This window comes from Manacus vitellinus, unplaced genomic scaffold, assembly GCF_001715985.3.
Source record: "Manacus vitellinus isolate BGI_N305 unplaced genomic scaffold, ASM171598v3 scaffold_0_pilon, whole genome shotgun sequence".
In the NCBI taxonomy this organism is placed as follows: Eukaryota; Metazoa; Chordata; class Aves; order Passeriformes; family Pipridae; genus Manacus; species Manacus vitellinus.
The window spans coordinates 3,729,185-3,750,236 of NW_021938789.1; the positions used below are offsets into that span (position 1 = coordinate 3,729,185).

At 38.2% G+C, this 21,052-nt stretch overlaps 1 protein-coding gene across 1 annotated transcript in view; it reads left to right on the forward strand.

The window, feature by feature from the left end:
* The window catches only part of HGFAC (HGF activator), a 42,722-nt gene that overhangs the window by 13,391 nt on the left and 8,279 nt on the right, over positions 1 to 21,052 (forward strand). The window contains exons 5-10 of the mRNA XM_029962563.1: positions 596 to 709; positions 1,802 to 1,933; positions 3,288 to 3,398; positions 15,631 to 15,805; positions 18,025 to 18,110; positions 19,414 to 19,654. Coding sequence (XP_029818423.1) covers positions 596 to 709; positions 1,802 to 1,933; positions 3,288 to 3,398; positions 15,631 to 15,805; positions 18,025 to 18,110; positions 19,414 to 19,654 — 859 coding nt within the window. The remainder of the gene's footprint in view (positions 1 to 595; positions 710 to 1,801; positions 1,934 to 3,287; positions 3,399 to 15,630; positions 15,806 to 18,024; positions 18,111 to 19,413; positions 19,655 to 21,052) is intronic.

Genomic DNA, 21,052 nt, shown 5'->3' on the forward strand with positions numbered 1-21,052 from the left:
GCCTGATTTACTTGGATGTGCTTTGTGTTTTGCTTTATAATTTCCCTCTTTGTTCTAGCTGCCCATCAGTTTTAGATGTAATCCAAAAATAGCAATAGCAAATTCTTCTGTCAAGGGTTGTCCTTCTTGTAATTTGGAAGAGAGATGCCTAATCCCGATGATTGACGTTGCAATGAGAAGGTTGCAGGACAGAATGCTGGGCAGAGGCAGAGCTGCAGCCTTCCTCCCTCCCCAGTGTAAAGGCACAGCTCCATCTTGTGGACACCTGTCCCATCGTCTTCCTCACTGCAGTGCCAGCTCTGACAACTTCAGGCATGCCTGGACCTACCATCTTTGGACAATCACTCCAGGGGTGAAGATTCAGCTCAGTGATTTACCATATGGTTTTTAAAAGCCAGATAAATATAGCTGCTATACAGCTGAAAACAAACCTAATGTAAATTGGTTGGATAAACTTTGTTTTAGCTTAATATGTGGTATTAAAGCCACCATGCATTGAACCAAAATGGTTCATGTAATCAAGTGGATGCCTAACACAGCAAAGCCTGACTTATCTAGCACCTATTAACAACAACCTCTTATGTGGCCTCTCTAGATTACTGTGCAAGCAACCCTTGCCAAAATGGAGGTACCTGTTCTCTCACCCATAGCCATAGGATGTACCACTGTACCTGTCCCGAGGAATTCACAGGCGAGGATTGTCAGCTGAGTAAGTATCTTCTTCCATGGGTGTTACAACACAAAATATGAGTAGTAAGTAAAGCTCATTAATGTTTGCTTGATGAAAAGGTAGTGCTTGATGGGAGAGACCACTACAGCATGAGTGTTTGTGTAGGTGGATTTGCAAATGGTTGTGACAGACAATCCATTCCTGACAGGACATCTGAAAATAGCTTGACTGTACAACTATAAATGCAAGTATGCTCTGAGCATGGGAAGCACAAAAATCCTCTTCCCCTTCCTTTGCTATTTTAAGGTTTAAATAACCCTTACATGTTTGGAAATTACTTATATCTAGCAGGTAGGGCATAACGACATGACAAAGCAACACAATTTCAGGTGATGCCTTATTCCTTATGTATATGCACATATGGGTCTGTTACAACTTTTCCTGTGATGTCAGCTTTGTACCTGGGTAGCTGCTCCACCTTCAGGGCAGTCATTTTCAAAGGAGTAGAGTCAGGCCAAAAAGCTTTGCTTGGGTTATTGTTCCAGTTTTATGGTGATGTCACTCCCAATTTGCTGCACATCAAGCAAGGAGTCTGGATTTTTCTCTGAGGGTTTTCAGTTGTGCTTGCTGAAGTTTAATGAAGACTTTTCATAGAAACATGGAATTGTTTAGTTTGAAAAAGACCCTTAAGATCATTGAGTTCAACCATTAGCCCTACACTGCCAAGTCCCCCACTAGCCCATGTTCCCTGAAGCTCTAGACTTCTCTCCTGACAATAAACAAAGAAGCCTTTTTCAGTGAACGATACATTAAAGTGGCACAGACACAAGTGTATACCACCAATTTGACTTTTTCTGTTTGCTGAACGAACTTTTGGAAGGGCTTAAGTAATGGTGATGCTGTCATGCTTTAGGAGAAAGCCACCTCTGTCTCCAGGTCCTTGGAGCTTCTACTCGAGTGGCTTGGTGCCTCCACACTCTGGAGTCTGGCTTGCTTGAGAAGCACTGCCAACAAACACAGATCTGCTCAACAGGAAAGAAGGGATGAACAGAGAATGATGGAGATTGTGGTGCTGTTTCTTGCAAGGAATAACATCTGAAAGCTTGTGTTGTTTGTAAAACTTCGTTTCAGATAAATGTTTTGACGACAATCTCTATGAGTTCTTTGATGTGGGCATGAGCTGGTCAAGAGTTCAACACGGAACTGTGGAGCAGTGCATGTGTGTAAACGGCCAGATCGAGTGCGAGCGTGTTGAACACAAGGGTAAGGCACTATTTTGTGTTACAGTTGTAGACCTGCATGGACAGTGAGGATATTAGAGCCTGCGTGGTGTTACACACCATAGTGCTGCTCTTGCAGCTCACATACCATCCCTAAAAGAGAACATTTTAACTTTCCTTTCCATGCATGAGCAGTAGTACTGACCCAGGAAATCACTTCAATATGTCCATCCTTATCCGAGGAAGTAACTATATGCATTATGATGAATTTTAGGGACACACCTCAGGGTTTTCTTTGAGAGGGATGCAATCCTGATCTGCTTCATGTAAGAATATGCCACAGATTATATAGTAGAAATGGTAAAATTTCTCCTCCAAAACTGTAACATGCTTGGGTGGCACGCCCTGCTCTATATTCCTCTGCACACCTACAATCCCTTCATATTGCTGTTTCACCTCTGTGTTTCTTCTCAAGTCTATCCCACTCTCAAGTTGCTACCATGTAAACTTCACCCACCTCCAGGATCCCATATGACCTGCATTGACCCCAGAGTCCCCATGATTTTTGGCCAAACTTACCCATTCCTGGCTGGGGTAGTGCTTAGGTTATGAAGCCTCTTCCTTGTTTTAGGGCTGCCAGGTGCTCAACACAACTGGCCAGGCACAGGGCATGCACTTGGGGTTCTCGCTTACCCGATGAAGCCAGCACATCACCTTCCATTTGGAAGGAGAGATGTTGCAAGGCAAACCATATGCCTCACCTCTATAGGTGCTCTGGTATGGCTATTCTGTTACTCAATCTGGCTTTTACCCTGCCCAGACTCCCAAGTAACTTACAGTAGAGACGAGCTTCATAAAAGCCCTTTGAAATTGGTGCGTGCTTTTATTCCCACCTTACATAACTGGAAACTAAAGTCAATGGCTTTCTAGGACATCAGGAGTCCATGGGAGAGTTGCGAAATTTGATAGGACTTAATACTTCCCAATCAGAGATCTAAAATATTTAACTGAGCTACCTACTAGATGTGTTATTAGAAGTTTTAATACAGCTTAGTGGCAAGCCTGGAACTGGCAGAACCCTCTCAGAGAAAGAAGTGTTAATACCATCACCACTAGTAATAATAATCACCACCCCCATTTTATCTATTGTTCATTAATAATATTTTTCAATAGCTGACATTATCCAATAACAGTAAAAACAATGAGACAGACCTTAGTGGGAAGAAACCAGCCGAATTTCCTTTGATTTATATCAAGTGTAGGTCTGAGATGAGCAAAAAAGAAAATTCTTCCCAAAAATGTGTATGCACAGAGAAGATGTACTAAAGTAAAATAAAATGGACTGACTCTCTTGAATAATTTGTACCTTTGGTTTGATCTTTGGTTTCTGCTTGTAGGCTGTGTTCATGATCCTTGCATGAATGGTGGAGAGTGTAAAATGGTTACCTTCAGTGGGAAAATAGTATGCGATTGCAAAGAAAATTATGGGGGAAAGTATTGCAATATTGGTAAGTATAACAACCTACTGGTAAATGGAATATGGAGTTTTCATCTGGGTGTGAAGCTGGTGGGTTTTACCCCTTGTATTCTGCATTTGAGGACATTTCTTGTAACAACTGAAGAGTCACACAGAACAAGGGTCTAATGTATTTCTACAGTGTAAAACACAACACACACTGAGACTCTGTTTCTAAAAATATTTGTTCATGCCCTTAACTTTATAGAAAATCAATCACAGAAATTTTAATCCAATTACTCATGCCCATATGGTAAGTTCATGCTTCCATTTTGCAGGATCAGTCGCAGAGCTGTAGTCTAGAGCAACTGCCTCCCCACAGATCCATGCATCCCCTCATAAAACTGGAATTTATGCTCTGACAAAATCTAGCAGCTGACTGTGTTTGGTAGCACTAGATTACTGTGGGAAGTAGACAAAGAGAAAATGCACACCTTTTGAGTTACCTTGAATTTTAATAGCACATTTAGCCCAGTACAGCTTACATAAAAACACTTGCTTTCTCTGGTGGGTTAGGGCAGAAAAATATGCTTTTTGGTGTCTATGTGTTAGTCCTGTTTTGCTTATTAGAAGCTCCACAGTTTTTGATAGAACATTCCTCCAGAAGACTTAACATTTATCCATGCAGGGGTTAAATCTGCTTGTAAAGCTTGTTTGCACACTAAATCCTCGAGTTATATCAGTGACTGAGTGCATAAATCCCATGGCTCATCAAAATTGAAGATATGACTCCCAGTAGCTGTGGTGGGCACCTATTTGGTCCGAATGGGTAGTGAGGTAAAAAACCATGGTAATGAACACTGCAATTTGTATCAGGTGTTCTTTTTTTTATTCTGATAGTTAACAAACTGTGCAGCTAACTATTCAAGCTGGAAATAAAAATCCATTTGGGAGACCAGCAGTACAGCTGGAATAACAAATAACAGGAGTGAATTGTCAAATTGGATGGTGTATAAACTGGTCCTGAACCTTCACTCACAAGGTACCTGATGAATTATGCAAAATGGGTTTGTGATGCTTTTAAGTTCTTCATAAGGAGCACTATTTTAGCTGGGGCCTGGATTATAAACATCAGGATGACAGTGTTATAGCTGTAATACCGGTTTCTGTCTGACTAGCTTAGAACAAGAAATAAGCAGGTGCTCTTTGATCACTTGAAAATAATAAAGCAAACGTTTGATTTGCTAAACAAATGGCTTTGGATGCTTACAATCCATCTGTGTTCAGCTGCCTAACACTCCCACATAAAATGGGAACTGAAGGAGTGTGTTTATGTGTCAGGGCCTTGGAAACAAGATTAAAAAAAATGAAAAAAACCCTCTTTGCCAGGATTTAGTCATTCTAAATTCATGCAAATGAATTAGTGCTCAGGTCCCTAGACCTGATGGTATCATCACACTAGGGCAATGGCATTCTGGTGAAAGCACTAGGAGTACCAACCTCAGAGCACACAGAACTCATTTTTAAATATGTGTTGCATTACGTTTCTGTTTAACCCTTCAATTTGATACTGTAAGCACAGCTGGCTTTTTTTCTTTGTCTCCTTCTTACTGTCTTCTATAGTTTTCCTTGTTTAACAGGACACAATTGTGAAGTTACCCTTTAGTCTGAATAGCTTGTATTTATAATGCTTGATTCAGATAATGTTACAGTGTCTCCTAAAAGTATTTTAATCTGAATTATTCAGTTATAGAGGCCACCTTAAGCCCAAGGTGTGATGTTAAAATATCTGATTTTATTTTTATTAAAAAAAAAGAAATCAATCAATTTAATAAACAGTAAGTCTCCCAACCTGTTATTGAACTGTGAAGTGTTTGGGGTCTCTCTGATGTCCTCTGCCCTCAACTTATACAAAGAATAACCACTCTTGATATGGAAATCAACTGGAAAACCAGCTAATTTATCTTAACATTATACTCACAAATATTAATGAACAATGTACCATCCGGAGGCAGATCACAAGTCTGTAACTTGACTGTAACTCAAGCACTGTCAAAGTAGACAGAAGAGTAAAGAAAGTAGCAGGAAATTACTGAGAAATACTTCTCCCAGTTGAGGATTTTCTTAGCACATGCTTGGACCATCATACCTGATAGGCTTTTACCTGTTTTCCATGAATTTGTCTAAACTCTTTGGAATTCCTTTATGCTTTTCCCTTTCACAGCATGCCATGTCAAGAAGTTCCAGAATTTAAATAGATGTGATGAGAAGCAGTATTTTCTATTGTTAACTAAAAACCTACTGCCTGGTAATTTCATTCTTCCCCTTTGAACAGTGAGTAATGGAATAATCATAACTTTTGTGATTTTAAAGATACCTATTTATCTGTCCATTACTTTTTTTGGACTACAGAGTCCCTGTCAGCACTAAAAAATTATCTTTTCACTGATCTTAAAATTTTCTTGCAAACAATCATTATATATGTGTGTGTGGATACATACGTATGTATATATATGTGTATATATATTGCCAAGCCATTATTGTAAATGACCATGCAGCTACTGGAAAAGGATGATCTGACTTAAAAATACGAGAGGTGATAAAAGTAACATAGGAGATATCCATAACAAAGGAGATAAATATACAAAAGACAGTTTCTAATATAGATTTCTGTTCTTTGTGGTAATACATTATTTTCTTACCCTTAAAGAAGAAACTTTCAGTGCTAAAGAAAGAACTGCCATTTAAAAAATGTTCTGAGATTTATGTGCATCAACAAAGTTTAATTTCAAAGGAAATTAGATACATTGTGAACAAATCTTTCCCCAAACAGATGCTGTTTAAAATTTTTCAGGCATCCATGGTTAATTAAGTTTAATTCATAATAATTGCTCTTAAATATGCACCTATTTTCAGAAATAAGGATTTTGTATTAAAAGAGTAGCTTCATTCTCTCTGGAAACAGAGCTCTTATTGAGAGAGCTCTGAAACCAGTCTCTAGGTGAAGAGGCAGAATTAACTATCCAACCATGAGTAGCAATGGTTGTCTCCTCGTACAGAGAAAGTAATAAAAAGGGCCCAGGCCCAGCCACTTTGGCAGTGTTAAATGTGAGCAAGAAGTGAAACCTGAGGACGATGTGAGTGGGATATTTTGTGTTTGGCCCAAGTTGTTATAGGGAGTGGAGAGGGAATTTTTATGGGAGATATTTAACTTCAGAATATTTAACTTCATTGGAGGTGATAACTGATGACAAACAGTTATAAACACGTAATTTTAAAATTACTTTGACATTTTATGTTTCTTTGAACAGATGGGAGCCACAGTGGAGATGTTGGGTGAACACAGAGGGACACATAGCTAAAGAAACAGGAGGAGTTATTTGACCAGAGGACAGATAACTCATTATAATAAGATTTATGGAGAAGTTAAAGGGAGTTGAAGGGTAGAGATGTAGAACTTTTTTTCAAGGGATTGGTTCTTTTTGTTTTCTGTGGTTGAAACCCTACCATTACATTCACACTATTTGCCTCAGTTGATATGTGAGTGGAAATTGATATATGTATTTTGCCCAATTTCCATGTAAAGTCACTTTCTTCTCCTTACAATTTCTTTGTTACTGCTTTTTTTGGGTGTGGGTTTTCAGTAAATTTGGGGTACTTATTTGTATTTTAAATTTATTCTTGTTTTATTGGAGGATATGTTAGTGGGATATCTTTATTCTGTTTACTTGTCAAGTCTTTTCCTGAAACTTTTAGTGGTTTTGAGTGGCTTTGTTGTGCTACTGTTTATCAGAGGAATAGCTGATAAAAATATGTGGGGTTTAATACTACGTATTTCAATGGTGTGTCAGGTTTCAACTGGATTTTTATGGTGTAGGATTACCTTAATCATTGGGTGGTACATTGTTCTTGATGGCTATCTAGAGTTTATTTATGGCTCAATTGTTTTATCAGGACTCAGCAACAGTTTAAGGTATGTTCTTGTGGAACTATTTGTGAAAATAAGGTAACCATGTACTAAAGGCAGATTTTGGTGCTTTTCATGATTAAACTAATGAAGAAGTAGAAAGCAGCACATAGAAAGTCTGTCTCACATGGAAAGCCTGCTTGGATTTGTGTGGCTGTAGTTGTGGGTTACAGTAGTTTTGAGAGTATTGGGAGGACTGCACGGAGGATTGTACATTTTGAGTTTTCTTTAGCTTGGTTTAGGTAGCAATACTGGTTTGAGAGTATTTTGGTCATGATGAACTGTGAAGTTGGTGAAGATATTTTTGAAACCTCCTTATGTTTTCTAGTGTTTGGTTTTGGTCTCTTGGTTCCCCCCCCCCCCCCCAATTAGGCTATGGGTACTGGAATTAGAGTGGCACCATAGCTTTAAAGAAAGTATGAGTTGGAATGCTAATTGTGGAAGGCTTATGGTTATGTAAGGAGATGTGGTGTATGTCAGATGTAGGTTGAAGATTCTTAGAAAAGGAAGATGACAGAATAGCTGAGTATATAATTACATACATGAAAAAAACCTTCTTGGCCACAGCTTTTGGGGTTAAACTGGGGGAGTATGAGGCAATAGAATTAGTAAAAATGACAGCAAACCCACCTTTTCAGAGGTTCTTTTACTGAAATAGGGTGTTTGCAGTTTTCTACTAAAAAAGGTACTTTAGTAAAGTAAATTCAACTGGAGGCTGGAAGGAAAGTTTTAAAACTTTTTTTCTTCTGAAGAAGACGGAAGATAATGCATCTTAATTTTTGGTTTATACTTACTATCTACTAGAATGTTTTTGGACTAGTGTTTAACTTTTTATTTTCTAGGATCACAAGAGACAAAAAAAAAGAAATAGGGTGAAGTACAATAACGAGGTCTGTTGGCTTACAATGGTGAGTCTTCAACCAGTCAGCCAGTTCTCCACTGAACTTGGACTAGTATGTCTGTGACTAAGACTTGAAGAGGATTTCTAAGTGGGGCTGAGATGGTGCTTGTTGCTTGCATGTCTGAAGAACTGGGATTAGTAATAAAACTAGGCTGAAAAAGAATGAAGTTATTATGGAACAGCAGATAAAAAAGCACAGTTATGGCTGAATATAGCTTGGAGAGGTGACTATTTTATTTGCAGAGGTAAAGTTTTATGGGTCCCCTGGGAAGATGCATGAGGGGAAGGCATGGAATAATGATGCAAGGATAATGAAGAGAAAGCCCAGGGCTCCACTACAGAAGTAGTAATGGTGGGTTGGATTTTTATTCAATTTTGAATTATTCCAAAATAATTCAAATAATGCTGGAGAAAGAAGTTACATAGTAGACTGTCACCTGCAGTGATAAATGGAAGGGGGGATTGGAAGATGAAGAAATAAGTGAGCATGGCATTGTTAAGCAAGTACCCACCTCTGATTCATTGCACTGAGATAGTGCCAATCTAGGGAATGGTGAACAGGAGACTGGAGATAACTGTGGCTTTGCAAAAAAACAACTATAAGGTGTCATTTATGCAGGTGACAGATGTGAGCAATAATAGCAAGACTATTCTGATCTCCCAGCTTTCTTTATAGGTTTAGGATAATAATAAACATTTTGGCTAATACAGAATAAAACATAAATGAAGAAGGAAGCATTGTTTGCATGGAGGTTATGGATTAGTCATTTACATTTGAGACCTTGGCAAATGTGGGCTAAAGAGGAGATAATGAGCTATACTGGTAGCAAGCATATAGCAAGGATTAACTCTGGAAGGATTGAGTGATAAGGCAAATTCCAAGAAAGAAGCAAAAATTTCTCAAGAAAGAGTCTATATTTCCAGATAGGAGTAGGTTTGAGATCAACAGAGGACTTCTCTATTTTTACAAAAAATGCATTTTCCAGATATTGATGGGCAATAGGTTTTCTGTGGTGTCCTCTGTGCTCCTACAGAGGTACCTTTTTAGATCACAAGTCTTTGTTGTAATCCTAGTATAAACTAATATGATTAATATCAGCAGCTGCTAATATGAAGCAGCTGCTTAGTCCTTACTCTTGTGATTGAATGCCTGACTTGGCAGCAGTATTAGTTACTGGATGCTGGTTAATTCAAAGCCATAAGGGTGTTTTTAATCCTATTTTTGCTTTATTTGAAACTTGACAGTGGTACCAGTTCACTATGTTTTATAGAGGGCACATCTTCTCTTGCAATGTGAGGGGACTGACATCTCTTAATCCATACAATCTGTTTTCCTGTATAATTGTCAGTTAGGAAGGTGGTTGAAGGAAAGATGTGGAAGACATGGTAGAGCAGCTCACAGACTTTCAGCTCATCCTTGGATTACTGTATTGTTTGTCTTTCCCATTGCCTGCTTTCTCCTCCCAGCCCACACTGGGTGCTTCGGGGGCTCCAGAGACCACCCCACTCATTACTGTCCCTCTACAGTGCAACTGCTCATCTGCTGACCGTCATTAATTACTATACAGTCTGTTTCTATTCCTGTCCAGAGACTTATTTTGGCTCATACTCTAAACACATAATGACCTAGGGGTATAGGTATAGAATGAAAGCTTTCACTATGCATTAGGCACTCAGAAACTCTTGAAAATCCTGTAGGGTAGTTTGTGCAATAGGTTGTTTCACTGTTGAAGTAATATAGCACTGGAATTTTTGCTTTTTGCTGCTGGAATTTCTTTCCTCTACCTCTTGACAACCTATTTCCTAAATACATTGCTCCTTTCAGCTCTATATACCTACCTATTTGATTGCATTCATGACTCTGTAAATCATAACTATTGTACTAGAATTGAATATAATCAATAGAAAAATGAAATGGAAGAGACAGTCCTTTCTCTTATCTAGAATATTACTTTTCCAAGCTGTCAGAAAATACTGGTAGAGTTTATAGATTGCTGGATTTAAACTTTTATATTAAAGAATTCAATTTACTCAGAAGGTAGCTTTGTACATTAGCTTTTATAAGAAACATAAATCTCTTCAATTTTAGCTCTGTTGATCTAAGCATTTGCAAGTTTGAAGGTACAAAGATACTTTGAAGAAGAAATATATTAAAAAATAAGTCTAGTTTCAGTAAATGAAGTATCCCATCCTTATGTTAGAATGTAACTGGAAGAGATATTTTTGTGCTATGTAAATCACTTTGTTACCCCCATCTTAAATCCATTCTTGTTTTACATGGTAAGTTTCTATTAGATTTAATTCATTACAAAATGATGCCAATTTTTCCACCTTTCTGCCTAGTTTTTGGCTCAGACAAATTGTTTGTATGTGTTATAATCAGGCTACAGTTTCAGCAGGGATTCATTTCAGTGTTAGAGGTTTTACTGCTATTCAACAAACCAGAAAGTGGCACAATTATTGGAATCAATTACTTGTTATAAATCAGTGCAATCCACTGTTATATGAAATCATGAGCCCAAAGAGAAACATTGAAATCTAGGTAAATGTTATAAGTGTATGACTGAATGATACAGAAATATAGCCAAACAGATATATAGCTTCCCTTATACTTCACTTGTGGCATATCATCTTTCATTTTCAAACTCTGAAAGCTACAGAGGGTGCTGTTATTCTCACTTTCACAGACAGGAGTTAAAATGTGAAGCAATTTGCTTCAAGCCAGGAACAGTCGAGTCCTGAGGCTGCTGCCTTGCAGTCCTCTGCCCCTAGTCATTGAACTTCATATTCTTATCATTAAAGAGTGAAAAAAAAAGGCAACTGCTTTCTTCTGTGATGCCTACGCCCACCTGGGCACCTTCCCAGATATTTACAGAGATTTTCAGTGGCAGGGTGTATGTCTGTGTGTATTGTGTTTCAGTGTGATATTTGATGAAATAAGATGCCTGTAAGAGCAATCTCTACGAATACTGGGGACTCCTTTCTGTCACACATTTATTGCCAGCCCAGACTAGTGGTTAGCTGTGTTTGCAGCTCCCTGAAATCAAAGGCTTTCACGTCTTTCATCTCTGAGGGGATCTCACAGATACCCAGGAAAGGGGGTCAGGGAACTTCTAGGTGAATCAAGAAAAGACAGACCTTCCGCAAGCATCTGATGAGTCCGAGCTCACACAGAAAGGAAACTTGAAATTATCTGTGTACAGGATGCCTTGAAGAGCAACACATCCTGCAGTGCTGAGGCTGTGTAAGCAATAAACTTACACAGAGGCATAAAATGTCATTGTTCATTGCTTTTCATCTTGGGGAAATGGCATAAAGCTGAGTCAGGGCAGGTTTAGGTTAGATATCAGGAAAAGGTTTTTCGTCTGATGCTTGGTTGAGCACTGGAACAGGCTCCCCAGGGAAGCAGTCACAGAACCAAGCCTGTTTGAGTTCAAGAAGTGTTTGGACAATGCTCTCAGGCACATGGTATGATTCTTGCGTGTTCTGTGCAGGACCAGGAGTTGAACTTGATGATCCTGATGAGTCCCTTTCAACTCAGCATGTTCTATGATTCTATGATTTTTAATAAATGAAACAGGTTTAGGTGAAAATATACATTTGTAGATGTATTAGGAAGACTTTGGAGATATATGAGTGCCCTTGTCTTGCAAACCAGTTGCTACCTAGTGGGTGCTGGAGTGCTTTCTCAGACAAGCACAGGCGATGCAGGGCTTAGGCTCAAAGCACTCCAGCCTTTGAAGCTTCCAGCTCTGGAGCTTCCTGAGACACTGCAACAGGAGTGGAAGTGTGCTCCAGGAAAGCTCTGGATGGAGGATATTCTCTTAATTCCACCAACGTTTTGTTTTAGTTTATGATTTTCTAAGAACTCTTCCATTGGGGTAACTGATATTTTAGGCACTGGAGAAGACCACTTGTAAAGGCATTTGTAAGCAGAGAGGAAATGTATGTCCTTTTCCTCTCCCCCCCCCTCCCTTCCTGTCTTCAGCTTATATAGAGCAATAAAAAAAAAAATTCTAACATTGTATTTAATAAAAGCGTTACAGGTTTGTCAGGGAAAAAACAAAGTGTTTCTGAATGAAAGGGTTACTTAAAACTTTGCTGTCCCAGAATTAGGACTATCAGGGGAAAAATGTATTTTTATTACCAGAATGAAATAGCTTATGTGTATCTGGAAGGAAAATACATTCAAAGCTCAAAAACATTAGGAAAATTGCTGATGAGATGTTCTGAGGAAAAGAAAATCTGAAAGATACATTGTTTTCTGCAGAAAGACTTCCAAAGCAAACTCCTAAAATATTCAGGTATGTAACTATAGAACTTGAAAAAAGATCTGGAGATAAAAAGTTTGTGAAATGTTTTCAGGCAGTTAGCAATTAGAATTGGTTGTATAACTGCTATTTCAGGTTGATGTTAATTTTAAGGTCCAAACCTGCTTTTTATTGAAAAATTAAAAGGCAAAGACTTGGTGTGACATGCTGATAAAATATGCCACCCTAACACAATTGGAATGTTTTATGTGAACTGTTGCAATATCTTGGATTTTAAAAATAAAACACGACAGGAAATTATTTCTAGTTTTAAATTTTAATTTTTTTTTCCCCAAAAGAAACGAGTAATAGGTGATAGTGGCATAGGACTGTGGAGTAACTTGAATCTGCATTTGCATTAAAACTTTCATAATATGAATGTTTAGGCCATTTCTACTCAACATAGTGATTGGCAGTAGCACAGAGAAGTGAATGAAGAAAAAAATGCATATTATGTCCTCCATTACTTTCTTACACATAAGAAAATAAATGTGTTTCAGAGTTATCAGACATTGTGCAACCTATACAGATTTAGGAATGAAAAATTCCCAATCAGAGCAACCCATTAAGAACTACTGAAAGCAGATCACCTACACACCATTTCTGACAAAGAGAGAAAAAGAGATTTTTTCAGTGCTGTAACAGCTCAAAAAGAGAATTAGAGGAAAAAGGTCCATATGACTTCAATAGTTGCAGAGATTTTTTTTGGAAAACTGTTTGTCCTGAATTATAAGTGATAAAATGCATTGGGTTTTGCATATACTTCTCATGGCCTTAGTTATACAATGAAGAACCCATTAATGAGAGCCACTGTGGGTACCAGGGTGTTGCTGCCAACCAGTCAGGTAAAGGTTGCTGGAGTGAAGCACAGATCAATGGAAAGCTACTAATGAAACAACTGCACTAACTCAGAAGCTTCTCCACAAGACATGAGATTAAGTCATGTTATGTCTGTGCCCAAAATACTCCTTATAAAACCAAAAAGAAACAAAAAACTGTTTGACAGATATTACTGTTCCTGTCAACAAGTGCAAGATGTAATCTAAACTTCTTAGTTACAGAAGGAGAACGTGAGGAATGGTTTAAAAAGGAACCAAACTCTTCCAGTTAAAATATTCTGGCAGCTTTAGCAATGACTGGCAGACCTGATGAAACAGAGATACATTGGATTTTAAGACTGACAAGGATGAGCACAACTTTTAAACACTATCTGCAAGATGTCCAAACCATTGGTATTGCAGAACATGGCCCTGGTTTATACTGAAACAGAATCTCTCGTTTCATCCTCATAAATATAGTCAACTCTAAATTGTTTCTGAATGTAATAAGTAGGGTACAAATAAAACCAGCATTTTGCACTTGAAATATGAAAGAATTTAGCATATAGCACGATGGTGGTATTTTCATGACACTGTTTCAGGCAAACAAAGCAGCGTAACTTGCAAGTTGCCCAGAAAATACATGGCAGGATTGCCAAGACATGGTTACTATTGCTAGCAATACAAATGATAGCTCACAAATTATTTTCTGTGAGCTCCTAGATTATGCTTGTTAAAATATAAATTTGATTTAATGTTTTATTCATAGTAATTGAAATAAAGGGAATTTGGTTCAGGGTGTGGGTGGGACAAACTGTGGTCTCATCATCTCAAAAGTGTCTGCCAGGCCAAGCTAGAGAGTGAATTTTGCTAGGTGTTTGTATGCTAACTCACACTGAAGTTCTTGCACCAAACTTCTTGACTTTCAGCTCTCAAATTTTTGCCATATGCTTGCTTGTGGTTTTGGGGTCTGTCACTACACTGATGACTTGGAAGAATAATTGACATCAGCAGTTCAGTGCTGCAATTCACCAGTTCAGTGCTGGTTATGGGCCCTGGTTCATGTGTCACCTTATTCTGTCAGAACAAACAGATCCTTGTCAATAGCTGTCTACACTGTGTAGTATGATGGATCATCCTCACAGTGTGTTTTTCAACAGTCAGGCAATATCGTGATGTTATATCTTTAAGTATGTCTGTAAGTTTAGAAGAAGATTCTGCCAGTCTTGCAGATGTCAAGGATAAGTCACAGTGACATGGCTGGGATAAGAAACCTTCTGAGGCTTGGTCACAATTAATCCTCTTTGTGCATTAGATGGTTTTCTGTTTCCTTTGGGATACTCTGAGCTGTGTTTTGAGGTGTAGGCTTTCTGCTCAGTGGAGTTATTTGTATACAAATGCATCCCCATATGTTTTTCAGCCTAATGCTGGTATGTGCTGTTGATAGATCTTGGCAGCTGAGTATATAGGTCATGGAATATGTATGTGTTAGACCTATCTGAAGAAATAACCCACATGCAGGTGACAAAGAAATGGCTTTCTAATAAGAAAATTCAACCTACTAGTTAAATTTTTGCAAAATAGATATGTTTGCATTATGTAGCTACATGTATGTAATATATACAGGTATAGTGTATATATATATGGGTACATATAAGGCCATAATAAGTACTTTCAAAAATCAGGCCTTTTAATCTCTTACTAGCAGGGAAGGATTGTTTTCAGTACTTTTCAACACATACATCTCTATTTGAGCTGGTTGCCTTAAGCATTTTATATTGTCATTGGAGATTCAGTCAATGTGGACAGGAGTGTATGGGATCCACCACATCTTAAAAAAGTCTCCTCAAACAGGCTGGATCAGTTTGGCACTAGCAATCCCTTTTCTCTTAATTGACTAAAAAGGGAGTCCCCAGCGATGAGCTCAGTTGTGTCTAAAATTAGACCAGAGGAATCCCATCCATATTGCTGACTTTGTGCAGATTGCTGACTGAAATCTTCCATACATAGTACAAATTTTAGGTCTAATTTTCTGCTGTTCCGCCTCTTGAGTAATTATCTGTGCATGTGTAAAATGAGGTTAACTTACTACTAGTTTTAAGCAGAAGTTTTAACTGCTTGGGTTACTTTATCGAAAAATCCTCATTTGACGCATTTGGTTCCTGTGGAACATCAAAGGCTCTTTACAGAACTAGGCCTACTGGCTCTCATTTAGGACCTCACAGCTGTGAAGTAAGTATTGACCATGCAGTTAGCATTGATTCCTGACCAGTCTCTCTCTCTGCCAGTTCCAAGCCATCGGTGCTACGTTGGCAATGGCACGGAGTACAGAGGTACGGCCAAGACAACCATTTCTGGGCACAGCTGCTTGCCTTGGAATTCAGACCTGCTTTACCAAGAGCTTCACGTTGACAGCACTGGGAAAGCAGTACAGCTTGGCCTGGGGCCGTTCCCTTACTGCAGGTGAGGAAAGTTCTTGTTTGCTCTGCATTTGTGCAGCAAGACGTGGATGTGTTGTGGAAAGAAGAAAGGCCAGGAGTCTCAAAGCAGGTGTTTTGACTGTCTCAGAAAATCTAGATTGAATTCAGCAGCCTGACAAGAGGGACTGTACAGAAGACAAGATCTGGTAATAGGCTAAATCAATAGCTGGGTCTGCCAAGAGAAGCTCAGGCACAAAATAATGTTGGAAATACCAAGTCCTTTTTTCTCTGGGGGATGTTTGTTTTTTTGAAGGAGACCATAATGCAAAACTTTTGAAATTGTTCGTCAATGACTGTCCAAAAGGAGAAAGCAATGCAGTAGCTAAATTGAAATGGTTAAATTTAAATTCTAATTCTTTGCTTGTGAAAGATGTATCATAAAGGAAAATATTTTCAAAAGAGAAAAATTATTTGAAAATGAAAAATCAAAGCACTATATTGAAATAATATTGAGAAGGGATTTCTTACAAAGCAAAGATATTGCCAAATAAGATTTCACAGTGTTCCAATTTTGACTGAACCACATACTGATAAACTATATTTCTGCTGAAATTTTCTGTTGAGCTATACTGAAAATAGCTTGTGCTATATAGGTTTATGTCTTCTCCTCAGTCACCTTATGTTCCCCCTATTTCTGAGGTCTAGATGAGGCCAATTTAGAGAGAACATCTCTCATCCTGGAGATGAGCAAATGCTAAAACTGGCAAACTTTGGATGATTCTCCATAAATTACTGGTTGATGTATAAAGTTTTGTTTGTTAGTTTTCTGTTTGTTTGGTTTTTTTCACAGAAGTTAGACCAGTGTGTCAGGAAAATCAGAATGCACTGCACTTTCTAATTTGTTTGATGATAAAAAGCATGCATGCATGCTGAAATAACTCTTCTCTATCTAACACAAACTAACAATAAGCAATTTCTACCCCCTCCTTTAAACCCTCTCAAATTGCTTCATGCAAGCACTTCAGTACTTGATTTATGGTGTCCCAGCACAGCATGGAAATTTATCTGGCACATATTTTATGCTTTGATAAAACCTGAACCCTTTGATTTACATCATTTATGCCCAATATTCACTTTGAGATTTGAAATGCAAAGAACAAAATGGTGTAGGAGCTGATGTGTTCATCTTCTGTAGAGCTGAGAAAAAAGCTTTTCACTTTTTTGTCAGCTTGTTACAATTTCTGGGGATATCTCTGCTGCACTATATAATCCTGCAGATATCTTCTTCAAATAGTCAAATTTAGAAACATTGTTGGCAGAAGATGACTCAACCTGTGTTGCTTCTTCAGTTCTGAGAATTTGAAAGTGCTCTAATCTTTTTCTGAAGAGCAGTCAGTTTGAAAAAGAAAAAAATTATTGAAGAACCTTACAATAACAGATAGTGCTTGTGATAAATCCAACTGAAATTAGAATTACTGTTTATCTGGAGCCCTAAATTACCTTGTCTATTTTTCTTGGTTTAGTAAAGATCTTTTTGGGTCTTCAAAGTCCCCTTATACTCTTGGAGGAGTAAACTGGGCAAATTTCTGGTAACCTATAAGGCATTGATAAAGATAATCACACTGTACCACAGAAAAATCCTAATGGAATCAAACCAAAACCTGTTTGACACCAAGGTAACAAAAGGCTAAATGGTTTCCTTTACTCCTTCCCCCCCGCCCCCCATTTTAGGAATACAATTTTTTCTTGAGGTAGTTTTTCATTTCCTCGGAGTCTCCAGGGAATGGGAACCTAAGCTTTGCAAATTCATTTTTGATAGCTATTCTTGGTATGGATTTTCTATGAATCTACCTGTGTTGGAATTTCCTCACTTAAAAAATAACCTAAAAAAAGGAATCTCTCCTATGGGATTTAATTCTGAAAATAGCTGAGCTCATATCTGTTAAAGCACTTCAGTGTGGGCTGTAGTTAAACCCTGTGAACATGCTCATGCATCCAAATACTTGTAGGCAAGTTTTATAGGTGTTTAGTCATGTGTCTGTATTTCAGGTCCTAGAGAACCTTAGGCTTGGTTAGCTTTAAGATGAACAATTCCCCTTGTAGGGGTTAGCAGGTACTTCAGTGCTTTGTCAGATGGCTCAAAACCTGAGAGTACTGTCAGTGCTCTGTATGGGGCAAGAGGAAAAAGCAGAAAACCTCTGGGAAGCTTGGAACAACACTGTAGTTAGTGCTTGTAATTCTCTCTCCTCCCGAATTAATTAGAAATCCAGATGGTGATGAGAAGCCATGGTGTTACATCATGAAGAACAACAGTTTGTCTTGGGAGTATTGTGACATTCCAACTTGTGGTATGTAAAGACTTTCTTAAAATCCATGTTATGAATGAATGAAGAAGATTTATTGATACAACAACAAGCTTTCGTGGTATAATTTTGAATGTTCTACTGTACCCAGGAGTGTTTAATATTATACTGTTTGCAGTTAATCAAATGACAACAGACTTCTTTTGCATCTTTTGGAGTTGTGATACAATCTGTGATTTTTGTCCTGAATCAGCAGTGGTGTCATACTACTGTTTTCAGTCACAATAATCCCCACATCCTCGACTTTTCTGCTAGAACATGCAAAGTGTCAGAAATGATTGATGCTTTGGTACAAATTGTCATTGCTCTAGGAATTATGGGCCCAGAGAAGGGAATGGGCCTCTGTGAGCAATGAAAAGTCTGTATTCTGAAGATATATGAGACATAGTATTTAATTCCAAAAACTAAATATTCTGCTCTTCCCCTCAAATAATATTTACCTGTTAATAATGTTGAAGCCAACCTTTAGAACAGAGTTTTAATTTGAGAAGTTGGTTTATAATGTGTTCCTTTTGTTTCTCTTTTATGGTTCTAAAGCATTTGGTAAATGATCTTAACACAAATGCCTTGGTCCTTGCTATCTCAATGTCAAACCTCAGTCCAGAATCAAAAAATGAAGATGTGATGTATCATGTATAATGGGAAGGTTGTATTTGTACTGGTAAATGAAACAGTGTCTGGGAATGTTCATAAATAAATTTAAATTACACTAGTACACATGTAGCCAGTGTTGGGAATAGGCATAGCCTTCTGTCTTGCAAGTCTCCCGAGGAACTGAATAAAATTCAGTTTTATGTGAATGTTTGTGGATAACGTTCAGCCTGGAGAAGAGAAGGCTCCAGGAAGACCTTACAGAACCTTTCACTACCTAAAGGGAGCTACAAGAGAGCTGGAGAGGGACTTTTTACAAGGACCTGTAGTGACAGGACAAGGAGTAATGGCTTTAAACTGACAGAGGGTAGATTTAGATTGAATATTAGGAAGAAATTCTTTACTGGAAGGTTAGTGAGACACTAGAACAGGTTACCCAAAGAAACTGTGGATGCCCCATCCCTGGAAGTGTCCATGGCCAGATTGGATGGGGCTTTTAGCAACCTGGTCTAGTGGAATGTGTTGTTGCCCATGGCAGGGAGTTTGGAACAAGATGATCTTGAAGGTTCCTTTCAACTTAAACCATTTTGTGATTCCATAATTTAATGAATCTTTCTTTTAAAAACATCTATAAAAGTTATAGTCCTCAGATATCACACAGATTTACAGTCTGATGTCACATCCCTTTTTATCTCAGCAAGCAGGGAAAGGAGGCCACCAGTTCCAGACAACGTAGGTACTTACACAGTTACCAGAAGACCATGTGGGAGAAGACATAAAAAAAGAAGTTTTGTGAGACCTAGGATTGTTGGGGGATCTTCATCTCTGCCTGGATCTCATCCCTGGACAGCAGCTATATATATTGGAGGGAGTTTCTGCGGTGGAAGCCTGGTTCAGACTTGTTGGGTTGTGTCAGCAGCACACTGCTTTGCTAACAGGTAAACTGACCCCTTAATGTGACAGTGGGTCCTCATAACAAACCTGGACTGCAACAAGTAAGAAAAAAGATGAGATTATAAAGGACCAATGTATCAAAAGGAATTTCTGGCAATTTGAATGCTGTTAATGAGCTAAAAAATAGCTTGGAGTTCTATAATCTCATAATCTAGTTCCTTAAGGAGTCTCAAAGAAGCTAAATGAACTGACTAAAGGAAAAAGGTAGGGTGAAGTAGGACATAGAATGGGAGTTTGCACGTGTAAGAATCTGCAGGGGGATAGGAGTATTTTGCTGCTTCTTACTTACCTGTTCAAATATTTATAGCTATTTTGAGATATAACAGAGGTGACTATGCTCACTGCTGTGTTTTGTTCAAAAAGACTGAAACAGCCAAGCAATGATTTATTGGAGACAATAAATTACTGTTGGTTGACACAAATATAATGGACTGGGCTTTACAAAAAGCCACAGGGAAGAACTAAACTTTTGAGGCTGATTTTCTTAAGAGATGGGTTTTTTTCTCCTGTAGGACACTGGAGAAAATATTCACTATAGGATATTCTTACTTTATTGTAAATACTTAATTGTCTACAAATGTTGAACACTTTCCCTGATTTCAGTTTCATCACATTGAAGGGAAAAATATTACATCATTTCATACCTATTGTTCCTTTGCATAGCAAAGAAGCCAAGAGAAACAGAAACCTTGTGCCAGAATACATGCACTGATAGCTTGTAGAGCTAATAATACCACTGTGAATGCTGTACTGAAGCATTTGGAACTTAAGCCACAATGCATTTGTTTTTCAAATGTTGTGAAATAGCTACTAACTTTGGCAGCTATTCAGGACATTTCCACCCACTTCCAGCTGCTGGTTTGGTACATAAAGATTTTCCATAATTACTGCATTGTAATTGGCTCTCTTTTGTTTGTTTAGTACCTCTGGTAGTCACAATTCCAACTGTTTTCCACTAGGCGACAATAGATACCTGTGCAGCTCAATTATTTCTTTGTTTTCCCTTTTCTGCAACCCCTCCTGTTTTATTTCTTTTCCTGAATGAGCCATTTGTAAATCACAGTAGAACCATTTAGTGCTTCTAAAATCTATGTGGACTTCCATTCTGTCTTACAGGCCCAAAATTTGATTTGCAAGGAGGTTGGTTTACTACTGCAACAACACTGAGAAAATCATGGCCTTGCATATTGATCAAAGAACATTTTATTGTCCTCTTGTATTCTTCATACCTCATGTATAAAATAAACATTGCCTTTTCCTTTATTAACCTTAAGCATAGTTCTTGTTGAAGGGTTGCTGCTGGCTCTCTGCATTGCAATGAGCCAGAATCTCTTTCCTCTAAGTCCATGACTGCAGGGAAACTGCAATGATATTAACCACTC